The 20130-nt window shown below is 55.1% G+C and overlaps 1 protein-coding gene across 2 annotated transcripts in view; it reads right to left on the bottom strand.

Moving 5' to 3' along the window:
• LOC133358182 (bone morphogenetic protein receptor type-2-like) overlaps positions 1–20130 on the bottom strand; it is a 65398-nt gene that overhangs the window by 25536 nt on the left and 19732 nt on the right. For both annotated transcript variants that reach the window (XM_061576390.1, XM_061576389.1), the window contains exon 2: positions 7393–7536. In XM_061576390.1, the coding sequence (XP_061432374.1) occupies positions 7393–7536 (144 nt within the window). The remainder of the gene's footprint in view (positions 1–7392; positions 7537–20130) is intronic.

A 20130-nucleotide genomic window follows, 5' to 3' on the forward strand; every position in this document is an offset into this window, starting at 1 on the left:
CACGAGGGGGTGGGTGGCCAACACCACGCCCGGCCGCCTTTGTCTCCCCAGTGGTGGTTTTCAACACATCGCACCAGGTACCCATTTGAGACTGAGTCGACCTCGGGGAGCCCTAAGACCGGTTAAAATAATCGTCACCGGTGTCGACCGCGAGCGGGAATCGAACTCGGCTCACTCCTGCGCGTGGACCCGCGAAGCGAAACCGACTCAGAGACAATTCAGGCTGCCGTCTAAGACGGCGTTCGAGTAAACCCGACCCCAAAAACACAGAAACTCGGGGTGCCGGGAAGAGTGCGCAGGGGAGGAGTGGGACGGGGCTGGGAGAGGGCTGGGAGAGGGCTGGGAGAGGGGTGCTGGAGAGGGCTGGGAGAGGGGTGCTGGAGCTCGAGATCCATCGCGGCTCGGGGGTCAGGGAGCGTCACGCCCGGCAGTGACCCCACCCGGCAGTGACCCCACCCGGCAGTGACCCCGCCCGGCAGTGACCCCGCCCGGCAGTGACCCCGCCCGGCAGTGACCTCGCCCGGCACCTCGCGTCATCCCCACGGCCCCTTCTCAACTCGCACTGCAACTCCGCACAGCGGGGTGCGCGTGCATGCGGGTGGCACGGGAGACGCGCGTGTTGTCGTCGGCGCAGAGGGCACCGCGTGGCTGGCGCGACGCCGAAGCGCGGGACGCGATGCAGTTTCTCGCCCTCTCGGGAGAGCGGGGGGGGGGGGGCTCTGAAAGGAATCGCCGTTTTTTTTCTTCCCCGGAGTAAGAACGACATTCCCAGAAGCAGAAGAAGACGGCACGGCGATGTGGGGGGGGGGGGGGCGATCTGATCACGGCTGCGAGTCCCCCCCCACACCACCCGGTGGTGTCCTGCGATTGGCTGTCGAACCCAAACACGCGGAGCAACGCGCAGGAAAAGCGGCTTCCGATTCTCACGCACGGTGCCGCTGGAACGCTCTGAATTTGAACGGTCACACGCGCGCACCCGCCGACACTCTCTTGGCAAAGATTAAAAATATATATTTAGAATCACTCCGATCCATCGGCCGCGGACGAAGGCCTCGTCCGCCCAGGCTGTCGGCGTCGCTCGCGGCCAATTTCGCCGCTCCATCTCACGCGGCGGACGTCCTCTCGGCGCGGCGTGCTTCCGCTCCCGAGGAGCGTTCGGCCCGAGCCACCTTCATCTTTCTCATAAGTTCATTAAAAGTGCAGCCCCCCTGTCGATCCACTGCTGGATGGAGGGCTCGTCCCTCCGCGTCAGCCGTGGAAGGTCGCTTGACCATACGTCGCCACCAGATTGGTCAGCGCCGGGTTCGGACATCGCTCTGCCCTGACGTTAGCCGTGGCCAGGGATCGAACGAGGGTGGCCAGGTTCGGGGCTACGGTGCCGCACGAGCCATAGTTAATCGAGTGACGAAGAGTTAACTGTGCATACGAATCTAATAAAGACGTGTAGATTATTATCGTGACTATGCTTGTTTACTCAGGAAAGCTTCACTGAGTCTCAAGACTCAGTTTCAGGAGGGTCCTGCCAGGCTTTCGCAGCAGGGGGGTGTGATATGTGTTGAACTTCATTCGCACCGTACGTAGCCAACCGTGCTAATCGGAGGTGTCGAGGAAGGACAACAAAATAAACACAAAAAGTGGTTCTTAAGAAATGAGTTTTCAATCGAGACGATGATTTGAAAGTGCGTGGCTCCAGTGGCTTCCTATTATCGGTGCTCGATGGCCAGCCAAACGCCGCTGCTGCGAGGATGACCGCAGTTCCCGTGATAATGGTTTCTGCTCCTTGATGAGATCAGCGGCCAGGTATTGTGGTTCATTTGTGGCAAGCACTTTGTGTACAATCAGTGCGACCTTATAACAACGTATTCCTTTGGCAACCGGAAGCCAATGCACCTCAGGGAGCACTGGACGGACTACGGTGTTGGATCTTGCAGTGCCCGTCACGGGGTGGGATACAGAGAGCGTTGCACGTGACACGTGTTTCTGCGTGTTCACACAACGCCGGCAAGCGCGGAAAAATAAAACCCAACCGGAGGGTGTAAGAAACGTCATTTGTTTAGATGCGCAATTACGTAATTCACTTAGCAGGGGACGCGCGGCTGGACTTGCGCAGAAAGGCAACGGACCCTGACTCGACGGGGCCAATATTAGAAAGCGCCATGGGAACGTGGAGTTTCCACCGCTGGCTCAGGGCCGCGTTCAGGAGACGGGTGCCGCGTCACTTCCCGCAGGATCGCTGGACTTTGACCACGCGATGTGCGAGCTCAACGAGTGGCGCGCGCACGAGTCACCGATCAAAATACTCCCCTGCAATGTTGACGGCCGCACAATAACTGCATCTGGGATGATGGCGGTGGCGATGATGATCATCATGAATGATGATGATGATAATCATTGATGATGATGATCATTATGATTGACGATGATGATCATCATTGATGATGCTCATCGTGATTGATGATAATGATCATCACGATTGATGATGATGATCATCATGATTGATGGTGATGATCATGATTGACGATGATGATCATCATGATTGACGATGATGATGATCATTATGATTGATGATGATGATCATCATGATTGATGATGGTGATCATCATGATTGACGATGATGATCATCATTGATGATGATCATCGTGATTGATGATGATGATCATCATGATTGATGATGATCATCATCATGATTGATGATGATGATCATCATGATTGATGATGATGATCATCATTTCTAGATTCGAAGCTTTCATGACTGCAAGGATTCATACTCTTAGTTCTTTCGGTAAAGTCACGTAGGTAAAAAATGAAATTAAAATTAATAAAAATAAAACAATAAAAATCACGACATTTCGGAGGCAACACAAGTCTCCGTCATCATGTGGGACTGTCACAGCCAGATTTGCTGCATCAAGTGAGGGAGGGATTCAAGATGTAAGCTCTTAAGTACCAGTTAAGGGGGGAGGGGGGAGGGGCTTATCAGAATGTGGTAGCCAATGAATGGAACGTATCGGGAGGGGGGGGGGCTAACAGAGGGACGGGGTACTCGTGGTCGTGGTCAACGACGTGTTTGTGCGCAAGTCACTGTGGATGTACATAATAGAAAGGAAAGAAAATGCCCATGTTTATACCAGTGTTGGCTGACAATAAAGAGAGTACTGTTAAACGTTAGGGATGTTAACACTCGGTAAAGTCAAAAATTGTGTAATTAAATGTTTTTTGCATGGTTGATAATATCTTTCAAATGATTACTAAGTTTGTACCCATCATCACGGTTGAAATTATGTCTGTGTTTGTATATCTGAATGGCTTCGTGTACAAACCTTTGATGGTAGCCAGAGGGTTTGCAGAGCACCTTAGTCTCAGAGAGAGAGAGACACAGACCTCCTGTATACCAGGCGAGGTAGTTAACATCTCATAGCCACCGTGATAATGATGAGAGAGAGAGAGACACAGACCTCCTGTAGACCAGGCGAGGTAGTTAACATATCCTAGCCACCGTGATGATGATGAGAGAGACACAGACCTCCTGTAGACCAGGCGAGGTAGTTAACATCTCCCAGCCACCGTGATGATTATGAGAGAGAGACACAGACCTCCTGTAGACCAGGCGAGGTAGTTAACATCTCCCAGCCACCGTGATGATTATGAGAGAGAGACACAGACCTCCTGTAGACCAGGCGAGGTAGTTAACATCTCACAGCCACCGTGATGATTATGAGAGAGACACAGACCTCCTGTAGACCAGGCGAGGTAGTTAACATCTCACAGCCACCGATGATGATTATGAGAGAGAGACACAGACCTCCTGTAGACCAGGCGATGTAGTTAACATCTCACAGCCACCGTGATGATTATGAGAGAGAGACACAGACCTCCTGTAGAACAGGCGAGGTAGTTAACATATCCTAGCCACCGTGATGATGATGAGAGAGACACAGACCTCCTGTAGACCCGGCGAGGTCGTTAACATCTCCCAGCCACCGTGATGATTATGAGAGAGAGACACAGACCTCCTGTAGACCAGGCGAGGTAGTTAACATCTCCCAGCCACCGTGATGATTATGAGAGAGAGACACAGACCTCCTGTAGACCAGGCGAGGTAGTTAACATCTCACAGCCACCGTGATGATTATGAGAGAGACACAGACCTCCTGTATACCAGGCGAGGTAGTTAACACCTCCCAGCCACCGTGATGATTATGAGAGAGAGACACAGACCTCCTGTATACCAGGCGAGGTAGTTAACATCTCATAGCCACCGCGGCGGCGCCCCCAATGGTGGCCCAAAGCCTCCTCCTGTGAGATGGCCCCAGCGGTGTGGGGCGAGGAAGAGCATCGACCCCCCCCACCCTCCCCCCGCGTCCCCCCATCCCCCCCCCATCGTCCCACCCCCCGCAGCCCCCCCACCATTCCCCCTCTCCCCGCGCTCCCAGGAGGATGTCTGTGCGCTGACCCCCCTGACCCAGGCCCCAGCCTCTCACCCGCCTCCTCCTCTTCTCCGTCGCTTCCTCTGCCCGAAGAGGGTTTTATTTAAAGGATAAGTCCAACAGATTTAGATATTGTGCGCGCGTGCGCGTGTGTGTGTGTATGCACAAATGTCAATGGGACACGTCATAGGCGTTTCGTGACCGATACTATTAATAATAAAGGGTTTTAATGGGGTTAGATCACGCGAATGCAAATGCGTCATTAAAACCCGCCACCGCCTCCCCCCCCCGACACAGCCAACTGGGAAGGATCGTCACGGGCACAGACCGTGCCAGTGGGTTCCCGTTCCAGCACGCCGGTTGTGTGTTGGAGCGTAAACCCACAACATTAACAATTCAAGTAGCGTGACGTGTCGCTGGCGAGTAACGAAAACAACGACCAGCTTCATCAGGCGATTAGCCCGAATTGTGACGAAGTCTTCCTGTGTCCGCTCCTAAGAGTCACGTGACGTCATCACCGTGTCGGGTGGTGGTGGGTTAACGACACAGATCATATTGACGCCATCTAACCCAATAGCCTTCATCATGAACTTAAAATATCACCCTGCACTCGGGCAGGACAGGTTACGCAGAATGTGATCACGTGGCATTGTTCTCTCTGCGTCGACAGCTCGGAGGCGCCACTCGACGGCACTCCGCCTGGCGCTTCTCTCTTCCTCATTCCCTCTCACCACCACCTGCCCACTCACCTCCTTCAACTCATTCCCTCTCACCACCACCTGCCACTCGCCTCCTCCAACTCATTCCCTCTCACCACCACCTGCCACTCACCTCCTTCAACTCATTCCCTCTCACCACCACCTGCCCACTCACCTCCTTCAACTCATTCCCTCTCACCACCACCTGCCACTCACCTCCTTCAACTCATTCCCTCTCACCACCAACTGCCCACTCACCTCCTTCAACTCATTCCTTCTCACCACCACCTGCCCACTCACCTCCTTCAACTCATTCCCTCTCACTACCACCTGCCCACTCACCTCCTTCAACTCATTCCCTCTCACCACCACCTGCCCACTCACCTCCTTCAACTCATTCCCTCTCACCACCACCTGCCCACTCACCTCCTTCAACTCATTCCCTCTCACCACCACCTGCCCACTCACCTCCTTCAACTCATTCCCTCTCACCACCACCTGCCACTCACCTCCTCAACTCATTCCCTCTCACAACCACCTGCCCACTCACCTCCTTCAACTCATTCCCTCTCACCACCACCTGCCCACTCACCTCCTTCAACTCATTCCTTCTCACCACCACCTGCCCACTCACCTCCTTCAACTCATTCCCTCTCACCACCACCTGCCACTCACCTCCTTCAACTCATTCCCTCTCACCACCACCTGTCCACTCACCTCCTTCAACTCATTCCCTCTCACCACCAGGAGGGGGAGGAGGGGGTGGATGAGGAGGGGGAGGAGGAGGAGGAGGGGAGAGGGGGAGGAGGAGGAAGGGGGAGGAGGAGGAAGAGGGGAGAGGGGGAGGAGGGGGAGGAGGAGGAGGGGGAGGAGGAGGAGGGGGAGGAGGGGGTGGAGTAGGAGGGGGAAGAGGAGGAGGAGAAGGGGGAGGAGGAGGGGGAGGAGGAGGGGGAGGAGGAGGAGGGGGTGGAGGAGGAGGGGGAGGAGGAGGAGGGGGGAGGAGGAGGAGGAGGGAGAGGATGAGGAAGGGGGAGGAAGGGGGGAGGAGGAGTGGGAGGAGGAGGAAGGGGGAGGAGGAGGAGGGGGAGGGGGAGGAGGGGGAGGAGGGGGAGGAGGAGGAGGGGGGGGAGGAGGAGGAGGAGGGGAAGGAGGAGGAAGGGGGAGGAGGGGATGGGGAGGAGGAGGAGGGGTAGGAGGAGGAGGGGGGGGAGGAGGGGGAGGAGGAGGAGGGGGAGGAGGAGGAGGAGGGGAGAGGGGGAGGAGGGGGAGGAGGAGGAGGGGGAGGAGGAGGAGGGGGAGGAGGGGGTGGAGTAGGAGGGGGAAGAGGAGGAGGAGAAGGGGGAGGAGGAGGGGGAGGAGGAGGGGGAGGAGGAGGAGGGGGTGGAGGAGGAGGGGGAGGAGGAGGAGGGGGAGGAGGAGGAGGGAGAGGATGAGGAAGGGGGAGGAGGGGGGGAGGAGGAGTGGGAGGAGGAGGAAGGGGGAGGAGGAGGAGGGGGAGGAGGGGGAGGAGGGGGAGGAGGAGGAGGGGGGGGAGGAGGAGGAGGAGGAGGGGGATGGGGAGGAGGAGGAGGGGGAGGAGGAGGAGGGGGAGGAGGAGGAAGGGGGAGGAGGGGGAGGAGGAGGAGGAGGGGGAGGAGGAGGGGGAGGAGGAGGGGGGGAGTAACCTGTACCCCAGTCAGCCGGGCGGGCGTGCAGGTTACTCAGACACGTGGACACGCATTCAGCAAGGCGGGCAGCCATTCAGACAGACACACAGACGGGCACGCTTCGGGACAGACACACAGGAAGACGGGCAGGCAGGTAGGCGGGCATTTGGATAGACACAGACAATGAGCCATTCAGACAGACACAGACAAACAAAGATAGATGGATACACATACACAGACACACGAGACAAAGATCCCCCGAATAGCCTTAACAGACTGTTGGGGGAAGTGCTGTTAGCGAGCAGCTATAAAGGGCAGCACGACACACGAGGCGGTGGGTGGCCAGCATCACGCCCGGCCGCCTTTGTCTCCCGAATGGCGATGTTTACACACCGCACCAAGTACTCATTTGCGGCCGAGTCGACCTAGGGGAAGCCCAGAACCGATTCAGACAATTGCCAGTGGCGTCGGTGGTCGTGAGTGGGAATCGAACTCGGCTCGTCGGGTTCGTAGCGCGGAACGCTAACCGCTACGCACCACACACAGACAAAACACACACAGACAAAACACACACACACATACATACAGACAAAAGACAAACACACACAGACACACACACACCTTGAGTGGAGGCCCGCAGTCCCTGGCTCGTGTTCTTGTAGTAGGCGAAGCAGGCGTCTTTCTCGTCGCACAGCGTCACGTTGGGTGCCTCCCCTGCCGTGGAGGGCAGCAGGGTGCTGTAGCAGCGCACGCGTCCGCTGGCTCCTGCACTCGAGCGCGCACGCACGCACACGCACGCACACACGCACACACACACACGCACACACACACACACACGCACACACACACACACACGCACACACACGCACACACATACGCACACACGCACACACACGCACACACATACACGTAAACAGGCGTGCAAACACACGTACACGCGCACGCACACATACACCTAAATACACGTGCGCACGCAGACACACACGCGCACACACACGCGGCGAGCCCCGCGTCATCAGCATGGCTGAGCCACGCGGACAGAAACGCATCACCGAGGCTTCTGCAGCAGCAAGGGGATGGTTGCCGTGTGGGATCCCGATTGAGTAATTGGCCAGGCACTCTAATGTGTCAGCACGTGGGTTTGTTTAGTCAAGACCAGGTACATTGTGTGGCGTTTAGCTCCGGGAGGAAGAACCGGAGAACACGCGTGCACGTTGAACTTGTTCCAACGGTGCCAAGTCGGAGATGCGTGAAAACCGGAGGAAACCCAACGCAGAACGGAGGGAAGATGGAGAACAGACAAAACTCCACGCAGATAGAAGCCCCCCGAGTTAGGAATATAATCCAGCCCCCCCCCCTCCCCACACCCTTCGTGCTACCACCTCCGCGTCATTATCAGGGCACATCTGTTTGCATGCTCAACGCAAGTACGTGTGGTTAATGCAATTAGGTAGAAATATGGTGTTTGAACATCTTTGCACCGGATTTATTTCCAGAATGGGTAAAAGCTATTCTTATTTTTCAAATTACAATTATGCATCAAAGGAAAACATCTTCAGCAAGGAAGGACCTACAATGTGAATGTCGGCCGAATTTCATTCACGAGGAGATTGGAGAACCCAGGGAAACCCCAGCGTACATACATGGTGGCGGCAACTCGCAGCCTACGACGACTGGGTTGCTCTAGCAGTGATCACCCATCCAATCCCCAACCATTCTCCCATCCAGCTTGGCTTCAAGAGCTGACGAGATTGGTGGTTCCGGTCACATGCTTAAGCATTTTCTGTGACGAAAGCTGCGATTGTGGGACTTGATGGGGGACCGAAGGGAGGGCAGAGCATACGACTTGGAGGTGGCGACTTCCAATGGAGGAACAAGAGGAAGTCTCCTCTACATTGACGAGATGTAAACTCCCTTGCCTGGTATGCAGGAGAGGTCGTGGGTTCGACCCAGATCCCTGTTGTATATTTGGAGTTTGCGTGTCTCTCTGTCTCCCGTGGTGGCGTGGATTTTTCTCTGGGTCCTCCACACGACCACGGGACGAGAGACAGAGAAAACACGCAAACTCCAAATATACAGCAGCAGGCATCGTCAGGGTCGAGATCGAACCCACAACCTCCTGCACACCAGGCGAGGTAGTCAACATCTCGGCCTCGGGAGGCTGATACGTGTTCTCTCCACTGAGGCATCTGGCTCAGATTTGCGGTCTAGTTTCTTGAGATTTGTAAACGACCCCCCCCCCCCACAACAAAAACAACTGGATGGCGACATGACCGCAACTCTTTCGTTGCGGTGGTCTAAACCGCACAATGGCCACATATTCAGTTCTTTGGGAGGCGGTGGTCAGGATGAGGCCGAGCGAGGGCTGTTGTACATCGCCGCGCGTGACGATAACTCCGACGGCTTTACCCGTGTGAGATTCCAAGCCAAAAAGCATAAAACCAACATTTGGGGAAGTTTCGCAAAAATAGGCAGCCTTGTTCGCGACGTCAAAAATCAACCTTAAAAATAATCGCTCGCCGATTGGCTTCATGTTTAAATGCACGTGCTTAGTCTGAGCAGGACACTAAAACCTCAAGTGACACTTGCCACAAAGCGGAAGGCCGAGACCACGCGAGATTATTGATGGGCGAGCGCCGCCACCGTCCCACACGTGTTTTCGCGAGTTCACGACGGCAGGAGGAAAACGAAAGGGCAGGCCCACGAGGAATTCCACGCACGTCCTGTGCACGCGGCCCCCGCTAAGATGGGGGGGGGGGGGTGGGGGGGCACCGACAACCCCCCCCCAACTCGCGCCCCCTCCTCCGCGTCTCTCGCTGCGCCGTTTTCGTGTTTTCGGCACCAACATCTGAACGGAAGCGCCCACAGCCTGCCCTCCTCTTCAGATGGCAGAAGCGTTGGCAGTAGCGATCTCGCACACGAACCCCTCTGCTTTGATTACCTCCCCCTTCTCTCACGCCCCCCCACCCCGCCCCCCACCCCAACCCCGCCCCCCACCGCGAGAACGGCCCCTGCAAGCGGAACCCCGAGCGCACCTGTGCCCCCCCCCAAGTCGGCTACGACTCCTGGAATCAACCCCCTGGATGCCGGCCACCACCACCACCACAGCGGCACGGTGGTGGTGCTGGTGGTGCTGATGGTGGTGATCGGCGCGTCAGGCGTTCAGCAACAAAGACCCCCTCTCCCCCCCCCCCCGTGTAGCCTCCACAGACTGTTGGGTCAAGTGCTGTTAGCGAGTAACACCTATGAAGGCCGGAACAGCACACGAGGTGGTGGGTGGCCAGCACCACTCCCGGCCGCCTTCGTCTCCCGAACGGCGATGTTTACACACCGCACCAGGTACTCAGTTGAGGCTGAGTCGACCTAGGGGAGGCCCAGGACCGGGTTCAAATAATGCGTCACTGCTGTTGGTGGCAGTGAGCGGGAAAGGAACGCCGGGTCGCCGGGCTCGTAGCGCAGCGCGCTACACGCTGCACCACCGCTAACAGCTGCACCACCGCTAACAGCTGCACCACCGCTAACAGCTGCACCACCGCTAACAGCTGCACCACCGCTAACAGCTGCACCACCGCTAACAGCTGCACCACCGCTAACAGCTGCACCACCGCTAACAGCTGCACCACCGCTAACAGCTGCACCACCGCTAACAGCTGCACCACCGCTCTAGCCCAAGACAACAACATGACGTGCACGACACCTGCTTTAGCGGCGTGAACGACGGCCGATCAGAGCCGCGCTCTGCCGAAGCAGCCCCCCATCCCCACAGCCACCCTGAAGCCCCAATCCCTTCCTCTGCAGCCTCCTCCCACCCCCTACATCCCCATACCGCCAGTCCTCTGCTCTCCATCATGCGTCGGTCTCCTGCCCGGCCGAGGGGGGTGGGAGGATGAGGCTGGGGGGGGAGGAGGCGGTGGGGGGGAGGAGGCGGTGGGGGGGAGGAGGCGGTGGGGGGGATGAGGCTGGGGGGGGGGTAGGAGGCGGCAGTGGCAGCAGCAGTGGAAGGGGAGCCCCTGCTGCTGCTGCTGCGGTGGTGGTGGTGGCGGCGACAGGAAGGCCGCCGGCTGCAGTCACGATCATCTTCCTGCCACGAACGGTCACATTGTAGCCGGCAGGAAGTGGGATCTCGTGGGATTGCCTCCCCCTCCACCACCACCACCACCACACACCCGACCGGTACGGCCCCTCCCCCCATCGCAAGCACCAGCCCCCCTCCCCGGGCCGAGGGAGGGCGCCCGCTCCGCTCGGCGTGCGGCGCCGTCCGAGTGGATCTCGGGGATTCTGGTGCGGGACGCTCCGCGCCGCCTCCTCCGCCCCGGCGAACGAGCAACGAAGCAATGCGGCACAACCTCTCCCGACGTGGGGCTCTCAGTAGGCACGTGGCAGGAGCTTCCTCGCACCTCCGATTAGCACGGTTGGCTACGTACGGTGCGAAAGAAGTTCAACATACACATCACATAAAAGCATTAAACTGACATTGGTGGCAGTTCCACAAATGGGTCCGTTTCAATCACAACAATGTCAAAACCTCCCAATGGCAGTGCTCACGAGGAGGGGGGGGGGGGGGGGGGAGTCTACCTAATTTAAAGAAAATAAAACAACGTAATTGGTTTTCGCCAAACATCCCAATGTTGAAAAATAACCTGAATTATTACTCAATTGGGATCACACAGAGCAGCAACAGCAGCAGCAGCAGCGTCGCTCTCACTACTGCTTTCAAACTTGGCAGGAACCCTCCTCCTGGAAAAATCCTGAAACTCGGTGACACTTTCCAGGGTAAACAAGCTGAGTGATAATGGTAATAATGTTTACAATAATAAGGCGAGGAGCAGTTACTTTGCAGGCGTTGGTTCTCCGTTTGTTTCCCGCTTCCTGATGATGTGAGACACGTGGTGGCTGTGACGATGTGAGACACGTGGTGGCTGTGACGATGTGAGACACGTGGTTGTGACGATTCTGATGATCGGTGCCATCCTCCTCGGCTCGAAACCGAGAAGAGATCGCTCCTCTCCTCTTGTGAACGTAGATCTCGGCAATGACCCCCACGACCCCCACCCCCTCACTGCTCGGGGTCCTGCTCTGTGCAACTCAGGTTTAGAGTCGACGTCGCGTAGCCAGGCGTACAACTCAGAGACAGGGTGAGTCTAATTTTAATGAGCCGCGGGATTTGTGTGTCCGTTCGGGGGCGATGGTTGCACGCCAAGTGCTGTGGTCCCCAATCGACGAAGAGTTTTTTGATCTTCGCCAAATCGATCGATCGATTAATCCTCCTGAGTATATCGATCGCGTTCGTTTCTAAACTAAACTAAACTTTGTATTTGATCAGGTAAGGCCCACTGAGCTATGTAGCTCTTTTTCAGAAGCAACATGGCGATCACAAATGATATTTCATTGAAGTGGCTTATCACGTAGAAATGTATGGCAGCCGAATACTATAAACGCACGTCGATTTTAAATGTGGAGGGCAAAACCAGAGGACCCAGAGAAAAATCAACGCCACCACGAGGAGAACATTCAAAATAACAATATACAGGTGTCAGGGGCGGGGTCAAACCCACTTCTAAATCTTTTGTAATCATTTTTGTATTACTTTAATATAAAAAAATGTTAATTTTGATTAATGTTTATTTTTCTGACTTTATGTGAACGAAAAAACAAAAATTCGCCCGTTTTCTCATAGAAAATAGGTAAAATGTCACTGTCCTGGTCACAAAAGCAAAGTTTGTGGGGAATAATAGCCATTTTCTGTACTTTTGAGGTATAAGTAATTAGGAAATAACACTTACTACCCAGGAAGAGAAAGTATTACACAGTGTAATACAAAATGAATGTGTAATTGCGCCGTTCCTAGAGTGCAATGCTCTAGGTAGTGCGCGCTCATCACACACAAAGTGCTTGCCACAAATGAACCACAACAATACCTCGCTGCTGATCTCGTCAAGGAGCACAAACCATCATCACGCGAACTGCGCTCATCCTCGCAGCAGCAGCAGCAGCGGCGGCTTTTGGCTCGGGCATCGATCAAATAAAGTCGCCGCATCGCACGCGTTGAGACACGCTTCTGCGGCCGTCTGGAATGCTCTTCCTTCCGATATTAGGAAGCAACCGCAGCTTTGCACTTTTGAATCATCATCTCGATTGAAAGCTCATTTCTTTAGAACTGCTTTTGTGTTTAGTTTGTTGTCCTTCTCCCGCACCTCCGATTTGCACGGTTGGCTACGTACGGTTCACTGAAGTTTAACACACACACATCTCGCTCCATCGATTATAATCTCTTCTCTGCATCTCTCTCATCTCACTTCATCTCTTATCTGTCGTATACATTTCTCTGGTCCCACCACTCGGAGATCAAAACATTCAACACACAGCAGGCCCGCACCCCCGCACGCCCTCCACCAGCATGACGCCGCGGGGTCTCGCCTCTCGCACTGCACGATGATGCTCCTAACTCGTGTGATACATTCAAGGCGACGTGTCACACACTCGACACAACCTTGCCAGTCGGGAGCGATGCTGATGCTCTGCACGCAATCCCCCAATTGAGTCAATTTGCGATTTCAACCTTCAAATTGTGGCTGAACTTGGACCGACGGACGCAGGCACACAACGAGCGGCCTGGCCTGCTCAGCTAGATCGACGTCGCGGAATCATTAAACGCCCAGCACGGCGATCGCAGACGGCACGTGTTTGTAGAGTCAACAACGATCCCCGTGTCGCCTGATCAGACTGTTGGGGCAAGGTGCTATTAGCGACTAAGCAGCACCTATGAAGGCCGGCACGGCACAGTACGGGGCTGGGTGGCCAACACCATGCCCAGCCGCCTGTCTCCCCACCGGTGATGTTTACACACCGTACAGGGCTACTCATTTAACGCACACGTGCGTGCACGCACGCGCAAACGGCAGTGGGAATAACCAGGGTGGCCGGACAGATTTAAACCGTGAAGCTCTGCCACAGGCGGCGACAACCGCGCTACCACCACCACCACACGGAGCTGTGTCGCCGTGAGCATGTTTGAGACAAGCGCGCACCAGATTCGGGGAAACCAATCGCTGAGATGGCCATGCAAGTCGTGGATGGGAGATGTTTACACATCGGCCCATGCGCGTGCTCCTTTCAAGGCGGAGTGGAACTCTGGTGGGAGACTCAGGAATCGAATTCGGGTCGCCGAGTTCGTAGCGCGGTGCCTGACCCCACTGTGTCGCCACTGCTCGCCTCCCGGGCACGAGGGTGGGGGCACAGTGCCTGCACGGCGCCAGTAGCCCGCACTCGCGTTGGGAGACCGCCACCCTGGAGATCCACAGGCGGAGTCACAGCGCCATGTGCCCGCACCGTCGCAGAATGATCGCGGGGACGATCGCGGAAAGTTCGCGGACCCGTCGCGGGCCAGTCACGAAACAATCTCGCAATGATCGCGACCCGATCGTGGCGTCACTCCCGACGACGACGTCGTGGCGATCTCTCCTGTCGCCACAGCTACTTGAAAATACTAAAAACCTGTTCTTTTATTTTGCTAGGTAAGGCCCACTGAGCTGCTATAGAGCTATTTTCAAAAGCGACCTGGACACAAATGATAGCTCAACGAAGTGGCTTACCGGCATGTGTAAATGTACAGCAGCTACATACTATAAATGCAGAGTTGATCCTAAATATGGAGGGAAAAACCAGGGGACCTGGAGGAAAATCCACGCGACCATGGGGAGAACATGCACAACTCCCGCACCTCCGATTAGCACCGTTGGCTACACACGGTGCAAAATAACTCCAACATGCACACACACACACATATACAGGCGTCAGGGTCGGGATCGAACCCACGGGCCTCCTGCATACCAGGCGAGGGGGTTAACATCTCGCCACCGCGGCACCCACATCTGTTGCCAGAGAGGACCGGTCCCCCCGATCAAATAAACACCGCGCTCAGAGGCGGAGAACGGATGAGCCGCAGTCCCTGTTGCTTTCCCAAAAGTGTGCCCTGGAAACTAAACACGCGGTCTGAGCTTCAAGCCAGAGATCCCAGACCAGGTGACGCCATCGCTCATGACTCACTTGGCCCGGAGGTCAGAGCCTGGCCAAGTCCATTGTAAACATTCTGACAAAAAAAGTCTCGATGCCAAACGCAAATCAAACTTTGGCGTGCCCAGATTGCGCCGTTCAGCACGTAACTGCCGAATTCATGTGCATACTCAAACTCTACGCAGCAGTGGCAAGCAGCAGCAGCGGCAGCAACGTTTCGGTGTTAACACGTGCACGGAAGCGGGAGAACGTAAACTCCTGTGAAGATAAATTGGGGCACAGCAGCCGCTGGTTGAACGAGCGAGGCGTCTCTCTGCTTCCACGAGGCGATCGTACATCCAGCAGGCCCGAGCCATTACACTCACGACGAACACGACATCCCTCCTGCACTCCCGGTGTTCTCGCTTGCTCAATGAAAGGTTGCTCTTCCCCAGTTGCCACGTTCGTTTCCGTCACGCGGCCTCGTTCGCGCGCTACCGCCCTATTATGTATGTGTGTTGAACTTCTCTCACACCGTACGTAACCGACGGTGCTAATCGGAGGTGCGGTGTACGTATGTACGTGTGTGATGTCAGGTCACCATGATGTCAGGTCAGGTCACAGCGATGTCAGGTCAGGTCACAGCGATGTCACACCCCCTCGTGTGCTGTGCTCGCTAACTGCAATTGCCCCAACAGCCTGTCCAAGCTATACGGGGGATCTTTGTCTTTTTGTGATTTCAACGGAGTCATTTTCAGGTAGTTCGTGAGCATTGGAGCGTTTTGGGCCAATACCAGTTCCGGCTCCACCGCTGTGTGCACGATTTAGCGGTGGGAGGAAACGAATTCCAGGATGGGCGGGGGAGTCGGGTGGGGGGAGAGAGACACAACGCGCAGAGTCCGTGCAGACCGGCGCCGGAGTCGGGATTCGAATCCGTGCCCCCCCCCCCTTCTTCTGCTTGACTCATTGCACACACAAAGTAACACAAACGAACCACGACAAGACCTCGCTGCTGATCTCGTCAAAGAGGAATGAACCATTGTCACGTGACCTCCGTTTGTTATCCTCGCAGCAGCAGCACCAGCAGCAGCGTTGGGCTCGGCCATCGAACTAAGATGGTCAGCGCATCGCGCGGCGCTTTCAGATGCTCTTCCGCGGCCGTCTGGACTGCTCTTCCTTCCGATATTAGGAAGCCGCCGGAGCTATGCACTTTAAAACCCATCATCTCGATTGACAAACTAAATTCTATAGAACTGATTTTTGTGTTTAGTTCGTTTTCGCTTCCCCCGCGCCTCCGATTAGCACCGTTGGAAACGTGCGGTGCGAAAGAAGTGTAACGTACACACACACACATACACACATACACACACGCACACACAATGCTGCGAGGCGTGAGCGTCACCGACTGCGCCGACGTTGCCGTCACGAGCGCGGTGGTGGCGCCAGGCGGGCGGCGAGCGGAGCGCAGCGACCCCGTCGCCACCCGCCGACGGACGGAGCGGGCCCCTCGGGACCGCCGAGTTTCCACGAGGGCCAACACGCGCTCCCGTCACCCTGCCCCCACCTACCCCACCCCGCCCCCCACAAAGACAAAGATCCCCCGTGTAGGCTGTGAAAGACGCGTTAGGGGCAAGTGCTGTTAGCGAGTAGCACCGATAAAAGCCGGCACGGCTCACTCGGGAGTTGGGTGACCAGCACCACACCCGGTACGATGTTTGCACTGAACTAAACTATTTCTATATAACCAGTAACGACCCGCTGAGTTGTGTAGCTTTTTTTTCATAAGCGACCTGGCCGCAAATTATAGCTCGAAGAAGTGGCTTGTGATGTGGAAATGTATAGCAGCCAAATACTCTAAATGTTGATTCTAAATGTGGAGGGAAAACCCGGAGGACCCGGAGAAAAATCCACACGACCCCGGGCGGGGTGAGAGAGAGAAAGAGAACTTGCAAACTCCAAATGTACAGGCGTCAGGTTGGGATCATAACCTACGGACTCCTGTATAAATCAGGCCAGGCAGTTAACATTACGCCACTGCGGGGCTGCACCAGGTACTCATTTGAGGCTGAGCCGACCGAGGAGAGGCCCAGTACCGGTTCAAATAATCATGACTGCTTGTGGCCGTGAGCGAGAATCGAACTCGGGTCGCCGGGTTCGTAGCGCGGCGCGCTAACCGCTGCGCCACGGCTCCCGCTACCCACACTCCGCACCCCACCCCGTCGAGTCGACCACGAACGCGTCCCGGCAACTCGGCAAGCCTCGCGGCCGGCGCCAGCCGAGGGGCCCTGACGCTTGGCAGAGGCGGCGGCGGCGGCGGCGTCCCGGACAATGCGCCCGGCGCGAGCGCTCGGCGCACGGCCCCCGCCGGCCCCAATGGCGCGCGACCGCGCCAAACAATTGGACCTGGCAGCCGGCGGTCGTTTTGTGGTCTTCACGTCGCCGATTAAAACACAATTGGCCATTTCAGTGCGGCTTCTGAGGGTTTATGCTGTATCAATATTTCCAGTCGTGTAATTTAATAATGACGTTTAAAATGTATTTTTTTTATTAATGAGATGCATGCATTGCTTTGGTGAGGTTACACGTTTGACCTCGGAGACTAATTTACCTGTTTCTAAATTGATGCACATGCTATGATCGCATTATAAAAGTCCAAGTCACCACTTAAATATCCATTTGCAAACTCCAGCTAACATCCTATACCTATTACCGAGGGCCTTATTGATTCCCCACCGTTCATTGCAGATCCCTAAAATCTAAACTCAGTCATTTAATTTCGAACACTTGTTAACACATTAAGGGGAGGCCTGGTTTGTGATGGCAGAGTGAATGGAGCCTTAGTCCCACACAGTGTGACGATACGCCGATAACCCTGCGTGTGCCGACCTTAGCTCAGCAGTGTTGAGCCGGGTTGTTGCGCTGAGGGGTGGCCACCACCGCCAACCAACACCACCAGGGCGTGCGAGGTTGTGTAGACGCGGGCTGCAGTGAGGTGCGACCAGGAGGATGGCGGTGGGGAGCATCTCCCCCTCGTGCGCGGTGCTGCTAGGTTGTCTCCGGGGCTCTCCGGTTTCCCTTCCCCACGCGAGGCCGCAAAAAAAAACGCTCTCGGGGAATTCGCGGCCAAACAAACCGATGTGGCAGGAGCCTCCGGATGAAAACGTCTCGAGACCGGCCGAGCAAAGACGGGAACGTCCACGTGCCCGCGACCAACGGCGCGTAAACAACGATCGCCACGCCGCGACCCGCTGCCGATCAACGGAGCAGAAGATGCGAGCTGCTCGCGCGCCCATGAGGGCGAGGGCAGGATGCGCGCTCTCGGCGTCAATGGGACCTCTACGTTGCGGGAAGACATCGAGACTGAACATCGGATAAACACACACGGGTTGGACGAACCACGTGTGCGCTTAAATAGCTTCGGGCGGTAAAAAAAAAAACCCTTAAATGAAGCACTCGAATGAGCGGTTATTAAATCACAGCCGCTCGGCCTGCATTGCGGACGACGCAAATTGTGGCGAGAAGCTGCGAACTAGTTTGATAAGGCACGGGAGGAAGCTGATATAACGGTGCTTAAGATAAGGTGAATCAAGGGGAGAGGACTTCCCACTGAGCGATAGCGCGACTCATCCGTGTCGTGCACTGCACATTGGACGGACGGCACTCTCCCTACGTGTCTGGCTTCCGTCCCGCACCTCCGATTAGCGCGGTTGGCTGAGTACGGTGCGAAAGAAGTTCAACATACACACATACACCGAACCTCCGATTAGCACGGTTGACTACGTGCCGTGTGGAAGAAGTTCCACATACATTCACCGCACCTCCCATGCCGTTAAAATATGTAACAATTGTTAAAAATCTATTTCTCATTTTCCATTGCTGGATGAAGGCATCCTCACTTCGTGCCAGTGGTCGGGGGGGGGTTGTTTGACCAAACTTCACCACGCTGGTCAAAATATTTGAATCCAAAAACCTCAGTTTGTGATTTTACGCTCGCGTGGATGTTTATCGACGAATAGATGCATCGTCACACCTCTAAAGGGCCAGCGATTGGGCTCAAAAGGGCACTACGGGTGGCACAGTGGTAGCACCTGTGGTAACACCTGTGCCTCACAGCAACAGCGACCTGGGTTCGATTGCTGATCTTTAAAGGTGCATTGAATTTTTTTGATAGTCCTACTGATACTCCTGCTGTTATGGTGTGACTCATGCAGCCAGCTATGGCTGCAAAGTTTGGTCGTACATGTTATGTATATCGTTTATTGTTAAATTTGAATCACAGTTCCTATGATCACTGTTACATTGTTTTTATAGCTTGATTTTGGTGATTTCGAAACGTTTTGGTTTAGCCATATTTGTTTGTTGTAGTACAGAGTTAGACTGATAACTTTAATCTAAATTGTCTTATGGTTGTTATTCTTTGACTTGCATCCCACTGGGATTTTTGCACTCAGCATTGATATTCGGTGCTTTTTCTGGAAGACTTTGCTGTTTTTTCCTGGATTTTTCTGTTGCGCGTCGTCACTTTGAGATGTTTCTTGTTCATGTTTTTGTTTGTTGCGGTGGCACCCGATTCAAGAGGCGCATGGCTCGCAGGGCTATACCTAATAAATGAACTGAACTCAGCATGTCTGTGTGGAGTTTGTATGTTCTCTCTCCCCCCGTGTTCTGCGCGGGTTTCCTCCGAGTTCTTCAGTTTCCTCCCATGACTAAAACATCCAACCACATACAAGGTTCCTGCTATTGGCTAAACATCCCAGTTCTGGAAGCTTACCTGGCAAATTAGTGAACTGGGATTACACAGCAGTAGCAACAAAACACCCTCTCCTAAACAACAGTCTTCAGACTCAGCGAGACTTTCCTGAGTAAACAAGTGATGACCTTGGGATAAAAATAGGACTAAAGGCAAAAGCTGTCATGGTGAATAAATAAGTTGTTAGATTTTTGTAGCAACATCGCACCTCATTGTGTGAAAAATTCCCTGCAGCGCCGTTTGGTGATAAGTTTAACGGCACTTTCGTTTTGTTCCCGACATCAAAAAGATCGCATGCGTTTCGCAACGTATACTGGCTCACGCAACGGACGGTGCATCAATGATACTGGTCGTGAAAGAGCGCCCACGTGTGAGGTTCACACATCAGCGAGACTCCCGTGGCTCCAGCAGGTGGCCCGTGTGGCTCAGACGTCGGAGCTCCGAGCCAGCGCCGCTGAGAAGAACCTGGGTTTGAATCCAGGCAGCGGCCCATGTTGAAACTGGGCTCTAAAGTGTCACGGGATGATGTTCTTAGCCTGGTTAAAAAGCAAACCCGGTCAAATTATAATCAGTTCTGCGTTCAAGTTGTACCAGTGGCAGCTCAGAATTTAAATATG

Source organism: Lethenteron reissneri, chromosome 61, assembly GCF_015708825.2.
Source record: "Lethenteron reissneri isolate LAM-NWPU_2019-01 chromosome 61, ASM1570882v1, whole genome shotgun sequence".
Lineage (NCBI taxonomy): Eukaryota > Metazoa > Chordata > Hyperoartia > Petromyzontiformes > Petromyzontidae > Lethenteron > Lethenteron reissneri.